Below are 13,915 nucleotides of genomic sequence, written 5' to 3' on the forward strand. Positions count from 1 at the left end.
CAGGGTGGCTCATGCCTGTAATCCCAGCACTTTGGGCGGCTGAGGCGGGTAGATCACGAGGTCAGGAGATCAAGACCATCCTGGCTAACACGGTGAAACACCGTCTCTACTAAAAATACAAAAAATTAGCCAGGCGAGGTGGCGGGCGCCTGTAGTCCCAGCTACTCGGGAGGCTGAGGCAGGAGAATGGCGTGAACCCCAGGGGGTGGAGCCTGCAGTGAGCCGAGATCACACCACTGCACTCCAGCCTGGGTGACAGAGCGAGACTCCATCTCAAAAAAAAAAAAAAAAAAGAATCAGGAAACTTGAACATAATGACGCAGGATTTCTCTTGGCCCCTTTGCTGGGCTTGCAGCAGGGGCACCCAACACCTCGGCCTGCTGTGCTCAGCCCCTGGTAGGAGGGAGCACATGGGCAAGCGAGTGCAGGGCTTGGCTGGTTGCTCCAAGTGCCAACACAAGAGCAAGCTCTATGCAGGCCCCACGGCCAGACCAGGTATGTTGCCCTAAGGGGATCGCCAACAGTGCCCAAGCAGGGGTGCCCCATGACCCCAAATCCCCAGAAGGGGTGTTAGTGTGCTAATTAGCTCTTTTAGTTCCACTGTCCACAGCCTGATGGACGGCAGCATGTTAACAGCTCAGTCAGATTCTTGCCCCTCCCTGACCCAGGGCTCCAGAACTGGCGTGGCTCCGGGACCAGCTTGGCCCCGCCACTGCTTCTATCATGTGGGGAAGCTGCCCTCCACCGTTGAGGGCAGAGGGCCAGTGTTACAGCCTTTCTGGCCACCCACATTCAGTGAGTCCCAAGCTCTTGTCCTGCGTCCAAGAAGAATGAGGTCACACTGACAATTAAAGGGTGGTAAAGACAGATAATTTTATTGAGTGAAGAAACAGTTGTCAGTGGAAAGAGGGTGGGAAGGTCGGATTGTCTCTCCTGAAGTCAGGTTGTCTCTCTCAGTGTGGCTGAATCTGGGATTTTTATAGGCACAGGATAAGGGAGTGCATGCTTCCTGGTTTGTGAGTATGCAAGAAAGGTTAAAACCAAGGCACCAGTGAAAGGTGGGCACAGTGTAAAAACAATTAGGGAAGGGTAGGTATATGTAAAATAGGTTAAGGGTAGGGATCAATCAAAGGAAAGCACACGAAACCGGAAGACAGTTCTCAATCCAAACTGTGAATTTGACTTGTAGCTTGGCCTCAGGCTTTAAACTTTCTTTGGCTTGAATGTGGGGTTTCACTGGGGACCTGCCCATCTGCCTAGGATTTCTCTGTCTCCTGCCTCTATCAATAAGACAGTGGAAATTATCAAGTCTGAGGAACAGAAAGAAAAAGTCTGAAGAAAAGTGAACAGAGCCTAAGGGAGTTGTGAGACATCATCAAGCTGCCCAACACAAGCATTATGTGAGTTCCAGAGGAAAGGAGAGAGAGAGACAAAGAGGCACAGAGAATACATGAAGAAATAATGGCTGCAAACATTACAAATTTGAGGAAAGATATGAATGTAAATATCCAAGAAGCTCAATGAATTCCAAGCACAATGAACTGAAAGAGGCCTACCCCGAGGCACATTATAATCAAATGCCTGAAAGACACTGACAGATAATCCTGAAAGTAGGATGAGGGAATTGACTCATCACATACAAGGAACCCTTAGATCATCAGCAGATTTTTCATCAAAAACTTTGGATGCCAAAGGCAATGAGCCAATATATTCAAAATGCTAAAAGAAAAAAAAAAACAAAAAAAATGTGTCAACCAAGAATCCTATATTCAGCAAAACTATTGTATTAGCTTGTTCTCACTCTGCTATAAGGACATACCCAAGACTGGGTAATTTATAAAGGAAAGAGGTTTAATTGACTCACAGTTCAGTACGGCTGGGGAGGCCTCAGGAAACTTATACTCATGGCATAAGGGGAAACAAACATGTCCTCCTTCACGTGGCAGCAGGAGAAAAATGAGAGCCAAGCAAAGGGGAAAGCCCCTTATAAAACCATCAGATCTCGTGAGAACTTACTATCACGGGAATAGCATGGGGGAAACTGCTCCTGTGATTCAATTACCTCCCACCAGGTCCCTCTCATGACAGGTGGGGATTATGGGAACTACAATTCAAGATGAGATTTGTGGGGGGGACACAGCCAAAACATATCAATTATCTTTCAAAATGAGGGGGAAATTAATTCCCAGATAAACAAAAGTTGATTGAGTTTGTTAGACTAGGTCACCTCTGCAGGGTGAAATTAAAGGACCCTTGACAGTAACTAAAGTCATTTGAAGAAATAAAGATCTCAATGAAGGTAAATACATAGGCCACTACCGAAGCTAGTATTATTATTATTGTTTTGAGACAGAGTCTTGCCCTGTTGTCCAGGCTGGAGTACAGTGGCACGATCTCAGCCCACTGCAACCTCTGTCTCCTGGAGGGGTCAAGCAATTCTTATGCCTCAGCCTCCCAAGTAACTGGGATTACAGGTGTGCACCACCATGCCTGGCTAATTTTTGTATTTTTAGTAGAGACAGGGTTTCACCATGTTGGCCAGCCTGGTTGCAAACAGGTGATCTGCCTGCCTTGGCCTCTCAAAGTGCTAGGATTACAGGCATGAGCCACCATGCCTCAACCAAAGCTAGTATTATTTGGACAAGGGTTTGTAACTCTACTTTTTGTTTTCTACACTTTTTTTTTTTTTTTTTTTTTTTGAGACAGTCACTCTGTCGTCCAGGCTGGAGTGCAATGGTGCAATCTCGGCTCACTGCAACCTCCGCCTCCCAGGTTTAAGCGACTCTCCTGCCTCAACCTCCCGAGTAGCTGGGACTACAGACACATGCCACCACACCTGGCTAATTTTTTGTATTTTTAGTAGAGACGGAGTTTCACTGTGTTACCCAGGATGGTCTCAATCTCCTAACCTCATGATCTGCCTGCCTCGGCCTCCCAAAAGTGCTGGAATTTCCAACATGAGCCCCCGCACCCAGCACTTTTTTTTTTCTTTTGACAGAGTCTCACTCTGTCGCCCAGGCTGGAGTGCAGTGGCATGATCTCGGCTCACTGCAACCTCCACCTCCTGGGTTCAAGCGATTCTCCTGCCTCAGCCTCCTGAGTAGCTGGGATTACAGGTGTGCGCCATCACGCCCAGCTAATTTTTGTATTTTTAGTACAGATGGAGTTTCACCATGTTGGCCAGGCTGGTCTCAAACTCCTGACCTTGGGTGATCCGCCCACCTCAGCCTCCCAAAGTGCTGGAATTACAGGCATGAGCCACCGCGCCCGGCCTCCACATTGTTTTCTACATAATTTAAAATTCTAATGTGTTTAAAATAATTATTAGTTTATGTTTCAGGGAACATGGATAAAGATATAACTTTGTTACAAACAACCAAATGGGGTGGGGATGGAGCTATAAATAAGTAGATTTTTTGGCCAGGCATAGTAGCTCACACCTGTAATCCCAGCACTTTGGGAGGCTGAGGTGGGCAGATTGCTTGAGCCCAGGAGTTCAAGACCAGCCTAGGCAACATGGTAAAACCTCATCTCCCCACTGGCTGCTCTGAAAAGCCATCTTTGCATTGTTCCTCGGCAGCCTCCTTGCTCGCCGCAGCCGCCTCCGCCGCCGCCGCGGACTCCGGCAGCTTTATCGCCAGAGGCCCTGAACTCTCGCTTTCTTTTTAATCCCCTGTATCACATCACCGGCGTGCCCCACCATGTCAGACGCAGCCGTAGACACCAGCTCCGAAATCACCACCAAGGACTTAAAGGAGAAGAAGGAAGTTGTGGAAGAGGCGGAAAATGGAAGAGACGCCCCTGCTAACGGGAATGCTAATGAGGAAAATGGGGAGCCGGAGGCTGACAACGAGGTAGATGAAGAAGAGGAAGAAGGTGGGGAGGAAGAGGAGGAGGAAGGTGATGGTGAGGAAGAGGATGGAGATGAAGATGAGGGAGCTGAGTCAGCTACAGGCAAGCGGGCAGCTGAAGATGATGAGGATGACGATGTCGATACCAAGAAGCAGAAGACCGACGAGGATGACCAGACAGCAAAAAAGGAAAAGTTAAACTAAAAAAAAAAGGCCGCCGTGACCTATTCACCCTCCACTTCCCGTCTCAGAATCTAAACGTGGTCACCTTCGAGTAGAGAGGCCCGCCCGCCCACCGAGGGCAGTGCCACCCGCAGATGACACGCGCTCTCCACCACCCAACCCAAACCATGAGAATTTGCAACAGGGGAGGAAAAAAGAACCAAAACTTCCAAGGCCCTGCTTTTTTTTTCTTAAAAGTACTTTAAAAAGGAAATTTGTTTGTATTTTTTATTTACATTTTATATTTTTGTACATATTGTTAGGGTCAGCCATTTTTAATGATCTCGGATGACCAAACCAGCCTTCGGAGCGTTCTCTGTCCTACTTCTGACTTTACTTGTGGTGTGACCATGTTCATTATAATCTCAAAGGAGAAAAAAAAAACTTGTAAAAAATGCAAAAATGACAACAGAAAAACCATCTTATTCCGAGCATTCCAGTAACTTTTTTGTGTATGTACTTAGCTGTACTATAAGTAGTTGGTTTGTATGAGATGGTTAAAAAGGCCAAAGATAAAAGGTTTCTTTTTTTTCCTTTTTTGTCTATGAAGTTGCTGTTTATTTTTTTTGGCCTGTTTGATGTATGTGTGAAACAATGTTGTCCAACAATAAACAGGAATTTTATTTTGCTGAGCTGTTCTAAAACAAACCAACAAACAAACCTCATCTCTAAAAAAACAACAAAAAAATTAGCTGGATGTGGTAGTGTGTGCCTGTAGTCTCAGCTACTCGGGAGGCTGAAGTGGGAGGATCACCTGAGCCTGGAAGGTGGAGGTTGCAGTGAGCCAAGATCGCGTCACTGCACTCCAGCCTGGATGAGAGAGCAAGAGCCTGTCTCCACAAAAAAAAAAAAAGAAAAAGAAAAGAAAAGAAAAAAAGAGGAAGACAAAACCATCAAATTTATTTAATATGTTTTACGTGGTACAGGAGTCTTCATATTGAAATGAAGACCCAAAGAAACAGATAAGTGTTAGTGTGTTTTGTAGTAGGTTTGATGAAGAGTAGACAGTTGTGGAGAAATATGATAGGACATAAAGGGTATGATCTCATAACTGGGGGAAACTTAGCAAGACCTAAGTTTAGATTTCTTTGTGACTTTTTTTTTTTGAGACGGAGTCTTGCTCTGTCACCCAGGCTTGAGTGCAGTGGCGCGATCTCAGCTCACTGCAACCTCCTCCTCCCAGGTTCATGCCATCCTCGTGCCTCAGCCTCCTGAGTAGCTAGGATTACAGGCACCCACCACCACGGCTGGCTAATTTTTGTATTTTTAGTAGAGACAGTTTCACCATGCTAGCCAGGCTGGTCTCAAACTCCTGACCTCAGGTGATCCACCCGCCTCAGCCTCCCAAAGTGCTGGGATTACAGGCATGAGCCACTGCACCCAGCCAACACTTTGTCTTTAGAGATAAGAATGTTCTTCTTCCAGGTGTAGAGAGGGCACCTCTCACACGAGAGACCTGCTTAAGGGAAAGATCAGAAAACTTATCCCAGGTTTATAACCTGCTTCAGGTGAGAATGATGAAGGAATCCTGCTTCCGTGATTTTTCTCAAATTCCTTCAGCTCAAAATAGTATTCCAAGGTGTCATATTTTAGGTACTACGTTTTGAGTCCCAGTTGAGAAGACACAAATTACCAATGTCTGAAACAACAAGACATTAAAAGGATAGAGAACATATTTTATGTCAGTAAATCAACAACTTAGATGAAATGGACAAATTCCTTGAAAGACACAAGTAACTAAAGCTGACCTAAGAAGAGAAAATATGAATAACCTAGATTAGAGAAACTGAGGTATTAAAAATTTTCCTGTTACATATGTATCTGCAGTTAGGAATCATAGCACTGCATACTTGTGGACCCTAACCCTTTCCTTCCCATGGAATCCCCAAGAAGGAACTTCAATTACTGGACAAAAGACGAGAATCTTCAAGCCTGTTCAATTGAGTAATGGTAGTGGGGGAGCTTTTGGTAGGATGATCAGAAGTCAAAAGACCTCAAGATAATCACTTCTGTCTGCCATGCAGCTTGTGATGTAAGATGGGCATCGGGCTGTCTCCTTTTTGACAGTTATTTTCTTTGGAAAGTGAAGCAAGGGCCTAGGGGGAAGGAAGCATCGAATAGGTATCTCCATGGAATAGGATACCACATAGGTGTTTGGGCTTCAGTGGACTCTACCTTGTAATACAATTCACTGCCTCAAATGCATTATGTATAAGTACCTCTCTAGAACAGGTATTGGAATTGACTAATTAAAGAGTCAAGTGGTAGCCAGTCGTGGTGGCTCACGCCTGTAATCCCAGCACTTTGGGAGGCCGAGGTGGGCGGATCACAAAGTCAGGAGATCGAGACCATCCTGGCCAACATGGTGAAACCCCGTCTCTACTAAAAATACAAACAATTAGCTGGGTGTGGTGGCACATGCCTGTAATCCCAGCTACTCGGGAGGCTGAGGCAGGAGAATCGCTTGAACCACAGAGTCGGAGGTTGCTGTGAGCTGAGATAGCACCACTGCACTCCAGCCTAGCGACAGAGCGAGACGCAGTCTTAAAAAAAAAAAAAAAAAGAAAAGTCAACCGGCTCATTAAAGAGTTAAGGTTCTGAAAACTCTACATTAGGGACTAATACCAAGAAATACTGAGAGATAAATGAGTCCAGACATGCCTTGACAATTAATTACAGTGGAATAAAGATTAAAATCTAGACCTCAATCCATATCCTTTTCCCTCTACCCAAAGACAACCCGTTTTTCTTTTTCTTTTTTTTTGAGACGGAGTTTCGCTCTTGTTGCCCAGGCTGGTTGGAGTGCCAAGGCCCCATCTCGGCTCACTGCAACTTCTGCCTCCTGGGTTCTAGAGATTCTGCTGCCTCAGCCCCTCGAGTAGCTGGTATTACAGGTGCCTGCCACAATGCCCAGCTAATTTTTGCATTTTTAGTAGAGACGAGGTTTCACCAAGTCAGTCAGGCTGGTCTCGAACTCCTGGCCTCAAGCAACCCGTTCACCTCGGCCTCCCAAAGTGCTGCGGCCGGTGACAACCCATTTCTAATCAAAATTTTGCAGTGGAACTTTTCATACTCAAATTGGGCATTTCCTGTCAAGCCTGGTCATTCATCACTTTATTATTCTTTTTATTCTAGAGATAGGGGTTTCTCTATTGACCAGGTTAGTCTCAAACTCCTGACCTCAAAAGATCTTCCCGCCTCAGCTTCCCGAGTAGCTTACAGGCTCAAGCTACGACAGCTGGCAATCTTTGATTATTTTAAGTCAGAGGGCGGGAGGCGAGGAAAGGCAGCACAGTGCCTGGTACACAGTAAATGCAGGCTAGAATGTTAATAAAATTATCCTTCATTTTAACTTCCGTATTGGAGAAGACTGGTTTTGTATGTTGACTAAATATGAATTTGCAAATGCAAATCTCAAGCAGATTTTCTGTGGGAGGGGGGACTGTGCAGATTACATAATGATATAAATGGATGGAACCAGAGATCTGAGGACAGTAATTCGTCATTTGAATTAAATTTATAGAAACAATGCAATCATATACAAGGCAACAAATTAAAATGAAAACTACTTAATTATTTACTTAGCTGAAAACCTATCTGGGGAAAGAAGGACCCAAAACAGTTTGCAGTGTTTCCCCATTCGTGAGATTGCCTTTCCATCAGGCAAACCAATCTTCTGCCTTTTCTTTCTTTCATTTAACTGGGAATGGCACAACGTGTTTCTGTTTTCCTTCCAGGAAAAAGAATGGGAGGAGTCAGCAAAGACCAAGGTAAGTTCACTTACTTGAGGGCATTGGCTAAGGAAAAACATTTTAAAACTTGGTTTCCCTTTAACTGGTATTTGGGCTCAAATACTGCAAAATAAAAAAGCAGCTTTCCTCCCTTCCTATCAAACTAGTAAGCTCAGTATCAAGCAGAGACCTGGTATTTCACTGGATTTTACTATGTCCTACCCTCACAGAAAAAGAATCATCACATCACACTGGGCTCTTCACCAGGAAAGCAATGTGCATTTTATAAGCTAATTTAAGATCTTGGAAAAGAGGGAAGTGCTCAGAGTCCATACTAGAACTCCTTCCAGTTTACTGAAAACAAGAGCAGTTCTGAAGCACAGGCTATTTCTTATTCTTGTTCCCAAACACAAATGCTGCCAGCACTGAACTAAGCAACAGCCCTTCGTAAATCTCTCTTGCAGAGACTGATTGGCTGATTGACTGATTTAGAGACAGGATTTCACCCTGTAGCCCAAGGCTGCTGTGCAAGTGGCGCAATCACGAGTCTTACTGCAGCCTCAACCTCCCCAGCTTAAGTGATCCTCCCACTTCAGTCTTCCAAGTAGCTGGGACTATAGGTGTACTGGCAGAGTATTATTTAAAATGCTAACAATAAAGCTGGGTTTTGTGTCTGAAACAGTCTTATTTACATCACAGCGAAGGACAACCAGCTACTGTCTTAATTTCTTGCTGAAAAGAAAGGACAGACACTTTTACTTTTCCACTGTTTTATTACAAAAATCAACATTTCATTTGTTACAATTCAGCTTATTTATTGTAATAATCAAAAAAGGGATTTATACAAGGTATTTTTATACAGTTTATAATTAAAGCACTTATTTTACAAAAGGAGGGAAGTGAATAAGTGGACAAGGGCTGACCAAATGTTGGCCATTATAACATAAATACATCCTTGCAAAGCACCATCGTACCAAAGTCGATGAACAAGAAACACCAGTTGACTTTAAGACAATGACGAAGATTAAAGCTTAAGGGAAAAAAATAAAAGATAAACATCTGAAAGCAGCACCAGATCCTTCACTTGCAAATAAGGCTAGTCCAGTTTAATCTTCTTGGTATCCTCTCTACTTTTTAACATTTTTCCTTACTAATCCATATATTTAATTTCATGTAATATTGGATTTAATCAGACTTTTAAAATTTTCCCTTTAATACCCATATTTAGGCATTAGATATATAGAATATGTATCTATATATAAATATATCTCTATCGCCCATCCTGCTTATATTTGATTAAAAAACAAAACAACCAAAATGGACAGTTAAGCAAAAGCATGTTGTCTGTAATTCTTTGGTGTTGCTTTTGGGCAAACCCTAAGTGATGGTGGATAATCTAACAGTTTGTTAGGTCTGTACTCTGCTTCTAAATACAAGAAATCATTTAGTTTGTAATTCTATCTGTAAAGTCATGGAGATTTTTTTCAGCAATAAACTCAACAATTTAAGAATGCTTTATGAAAAAGAAAAACAGCAAAGTTTACCTCAATTGAAAGAGGGTGAGGGTAGAGTCAGTAACTGATTAACGTAAGACTCCACCTTCCACTCCACTCAGGTACAGGCTTTATGAGACGTAGATCAAGTCAGACAATAGCCTGAGAGTGTGAATTCACAATACTTATAATTTAAATTTAAAAAAAATTATAAACGTATAATTTTATACTTGAGGTCCAAAGTCTTCTACCATAAAATGTTGAGAATTTCAAAAGCTAAATTTTGAAACTATTATAAAATGGTGCCATCCCAAAAGTCAGAAGCCACACATGCACTACAAGTACTTTCTAAAATCATCTTTCTCTTGGTTCATTTTAGGCTTAAGAAATACCAAATAAAATTAAATTCCTTGGGTTTAAGAATTCTGATAATGTTTTAAACAACACCTGACTATAAGCTTCTTTAGGACTCAGTCCACACTTAGTGCATAGTCTCATCTGTAGATGCCCAAATATTTGTCCACCTACTGATAACTGGTCAACACACTCATATCCATACTCTAGATCAACTATGGATGCCATATGTAGACTTAAGCACCACACATTTATTAAGAGCTGACATATTTCAGATGTGAAAAGTCCAAGATTTTTGTTTCTGAATCTTGTTAGATATGTAATGATAACCAATATGTAATTCCTATGGCATGCAAATGAATGAAGTGGGACAAAGCTTCCCCTACAAGAAATAAAACAATTCAAAATATGACATTTCTAAGAATCTAATCTAGGCAGCTGCAGCCTGTTTACTGCATAGAAGTAGGCGTGCTTAACGCATACCTCTTCAGTCTCTATTATGACTACTGGTATCAAGTCACATAAATAAACACACTTCATTAACACACTAGGTAAGCTACAGCTATTAACTCTACTGGAAGTATTCTTCATTAATAGGGCTTTATAGCAAAAGAAAAAGATGATCCTCCAAAACTGCTACCTAATACAGATGATGGCTATTTTTAATACCTTCAATAATGAATGAGTTTCCTTCATATAAATTACTGACTTTAGGGTATTTTTAAATGATAAAGAAATACAACCCTCAAAATCATCTTAAAATTGTACTGCTCAAAGCCCCTTCCCCCAATTACTGGCCTTTATTAGATTAAAATGTACTTTAAAGTCTTCATTTCTAAGTACCTATCATCTCTGTAGAATAGGTGTTCTCAAACTTACTAAAGAATCAGAGATCTCTTGGTAATGTATCACAAGCTATTTTTATATTAAAATTAAAGTAACTACACAATCTTCTGCTAAACAGACATCTTGTGATATGCTGTAAGAGTGGCAGAAAGTGCCAAAGGCATAATAAAACTTCATGGAAGAAAAATTAATAGTCAGAAAATTCTATCCACCAACTCTCTTTTTTTCCCTGTGAATGTGCTATTATCTGACTTAAGCAAACAAAACTCCTTAAGTCACTATTCAGAAGACCACGACTCTAACAGGAGCCAAGTCCAGGCCTTAGTTATAAAAGACCACTTCAATGCAGAATAGCTTACTGTGGTGCACACAAAGTATGTTATGCTCAAGTTTATTTCTTGGACAATTTTAATCACATCAGTTAGTGCATATATTTTAGGACACATGTTCAAAATAAATACTTTTGCATATAAGGAATCTAATGAAACATTATTCATTTTCCCCCTCGGACAATGAATTTAATATACCAAATTTAAAAATCCCTTTTCTTTTTTCCCCCTAATTTGTGGTCTCATGTTTTTCCTCTCAACTTTTCCAATTACAGCTTGTGTTTAATAATCAATATACAGTTTACTTAAGCTTAACTGTCCATGTAACGTAAGGCTCAATGAATCTTTCCAAATTTGACAATTCTCTCATTAAAAAGTACTCCCCGAAATATTAAGAATCCATCTCATCTACCCCAGAAAGAGAACACTGAGATTAGGCTGAACTGCCTTCAAATAATTTTAAACAAATTGGCACACAAATTAGTATTTTGAAGAAGAGGCCATTGCCATCGCAGTGCAAGCACGTGGACTGAGATCCAACAAGGCAATATTCTTCTTAGTTAATTAGAGTGCAAGTCTCCACATGGGAAGTCCACCAGATCAAGATGCACATTTAAATATGTAAACATATAGAATTCTCAAATTCTAACTGACACCCAGGTATTGCTAACCTTTCCATCTTCATTTAAGCATCAAGTGCCCTGTGTATCACAGAATCCAAGTTCAATGTCCATTTTGTCTGACACTGTGGGCACTTAGTTCCAGCAACGGGAAGAGTTCATGCTTGTCTGTTTTAGGACTCTGATAGATTTACCATTTGCTTATATGCAAAATCAAGTGCACCTGATTCTTACAGTCTCCAACAATCAGCATTATTCTGAAACCACAATTTTATCTTCAAAAACTTTACTTAGGTATTTTTAACTTGCATGAACAGTTACTTCACCCTTGCCAAAATTCTGAATCCTTTCTTCCACTGTTTTCTCTTGGGCCCTGAAACCCAGAGAGGCCTTGGCAAGACAGAATTAAAAAAGAAAAAAAAAAAACCAATAATTAACTGACCAACACCTCTTAAGCTAAAAATACATTAGTTTAAAACCATTCAATTTTAGCAGAGAAGTGCTACACATGTGTAAAAAGCAGGAAACGAACTTCTGGCAAGGTGGCAGAGCAAGTGCTAGAATCATTCCACAGGTCAGCCCTGATAGCTGAAGATGTAGCAGCCCCAGTACCATACATGACAGCAGGTCAGGCAGATCACAAAAGAGGCTTCCATTATTCCCTTCCACCCAAATTCTGACAGCTGAGAAGTTAACAGTTTGCCTTCTCATTTAATCCTCATTGTTAAATTTGTTAAACTATCTTAATCCATAATGGGTAAGAGAGGACCCACATAAAAATATGAGGTGATTACAAGAATAATTTGTGGATAATTTGAAAACAGCCTAACATTCACAGTGGGTAACAGAAAGATATTAAATTCATGTCACACATTAGAAGAGGTATGTATGTAGACATTATTCTGAGAAAAACCGGTCTAAAGAACATGAAAACGTCACAAACTGTTAATATAGGGAAAATCCTAATAAGAAAAAAATCTTTTTAAATAGATTGTCTCTAACCAGAACATATTTAAATGTTTTACTCAGAAAACAAACAAACAAACAAACAAAATATATATATATATATATATATATATATATATAAATGATTTCGTACTGTGATATATGCTGAAAGTAGTGCAAGGATATATGATTTACAACAAAAACATAATGGTTAAATTTTTAATTCTTAAACATTGTCTATATGTGTTGTAAAAAGACATTTTAATGAGCATTAAAACAATCTTGGAAGAAGAGAAATAATATGTCTAACTTTTGATCATTATGCAAAAACAGCAGTCAAATTGAAGAGCTAAGCCTACTGGGGAATGGAGCTAGAAGAAATATTAAAATCAACTTTAATTTAGAAAATTCCATTTAGTCAATGCTTCAGCTTAAAAAAATCATGGTATCTTAGCAAAATGACTTACCAAGTTGCTGGAGGAGGCAGCAAGGTAAACATACCTAGAGAAAAAAATTCATTTTGACAGAGGTATGGATTCTAAAGGTAGGGACAGAGACTTGCACACACACACAGCTTCATGGCATCTTACCAGAGGGCTGATCTCTCCTACAACAGCAACACCCAGAATGGGTTTTTAGAAATATCTACTTTCCTCACTAACACTGTTGGATTCCTAGAGAAAACAAAGCCCTTCGTCCAAGGTTAGTATTAATTGCTTTTTTTTCCTTTCATCATTTCTTACTTGTTGGCCCTCAAATGTTAGTTAACTGAAGGCTATCTGGCTACATCCATGTATCTATGGTTTGCTGCTCTGAGCTGGACTTAATTTTTCTTCTTCCTCTTTTTTATTTTTGGTATCAATAAAGACCAGATATTCCTGGTCAATGATGCCTTTATTATTCCTGTTTCCTTTGTACTCAGTTGCTTCACTGGGTTTAAGGCATGCTTTGTGTATTTAGTTTGCAAAAATAGAACTTTTAGTACAAATTTTTTTTATACAAACTTTTATGGCACAAGCAGCAAATCTGCTGTTTTAAGAAAATATATAAATATCCTTTTCTTCTGTACAAATATCTCCAGTATTCCCTACCCCATTTTATAATTTTAACTGTACATGGTCTGCCTCATCCTTCTCTAATAGCTCCCTCCCCCCCTCCAGATCTCAACCAAATTTATATTTACATTTTTACGTTGGAGGCAGTCAGAGGAGGAGGGCCCCTCCTCAGGAGGAGTCTGTACAGGGAGAGGGTGGCGGTGGGTAGAGGTGATGAGAATAGCTCCTCTCTGTGTATGGAGAAGGTGGGCAGCTTTCATAGTTCTCCTCTGCTGACAAGTATTGGCTTCGGGGTGTGGGAGGTGGGGGCACAGGTTCTGAATCATAGTTTAAGTCACTGGTATAGCCCTTGGCTGTTGCCACTGAGGTCATTCTCCGACTAGGAGCATAGTCACTGTCACAAACATCTGTGCTGCAGGGTGTGGTGGGGGGTGCAAAGTGCCGGTAGCTATATGGCCTGTAGCTGGTA

At 41.1% G+C, this 13,915-nt stretch overlaps 1 protein-coding gene and 1 pseudogene across 7 annotated transcripts in view; one reads left to right on the forward strand and one right to left on the reverse strand.

Annotated features, from left to right (window-relative positions):
- The window catches only part of LRP6 (LDL receptor related protein 6), a 170,290-nt gene that overhangs the window by 8,485 nt on the left and 147,890 nt on the right, over positions 1–13,915 (reverse strand). For 3 of the 7 annotated variants that reach the window (XM_063593360.1, XM_057299381.2, XM_034935389.3), the window contains one exon: positions 8,558–13,909. The exons of 1 other annotated variant lie outside the window; for it this stretch is intronic. In XM_063593360.1, coding sequence (XP_063449430.1) covers positions 13,615–13,909 — 295 coding nt within the window. In that variant the 3' untranslated portion in view covers positions 8,558–13,614. Of the gene's footprint in view, positions 1–8,557; positions 13,910–13,915 lie in introns of those variants that run through there. 3 more of the 7 variants (XR_608456.5, XR_008954639.2, XM_008951953.5) reach the window with 3 other exon arrangements.
- LOC100984506 (prothymosin alpha) lies at positions 3,668–4,705 on the forward strand (annotated as a pseudogene).

Source organism: Pan paniscus, chromosome 10 (assembly GCF_029289425.2).
Source record: "Pan paniscus chromosome 10, NHGRI_mPanPan1-v2.0_pri, whole genome shotgun sequence".
NCBI classification, from domain to species: Eukaryota; Metazoa; Chordata; class Mammalia; order Primates; family Hominidae; genus Pan; species Pan paniscus.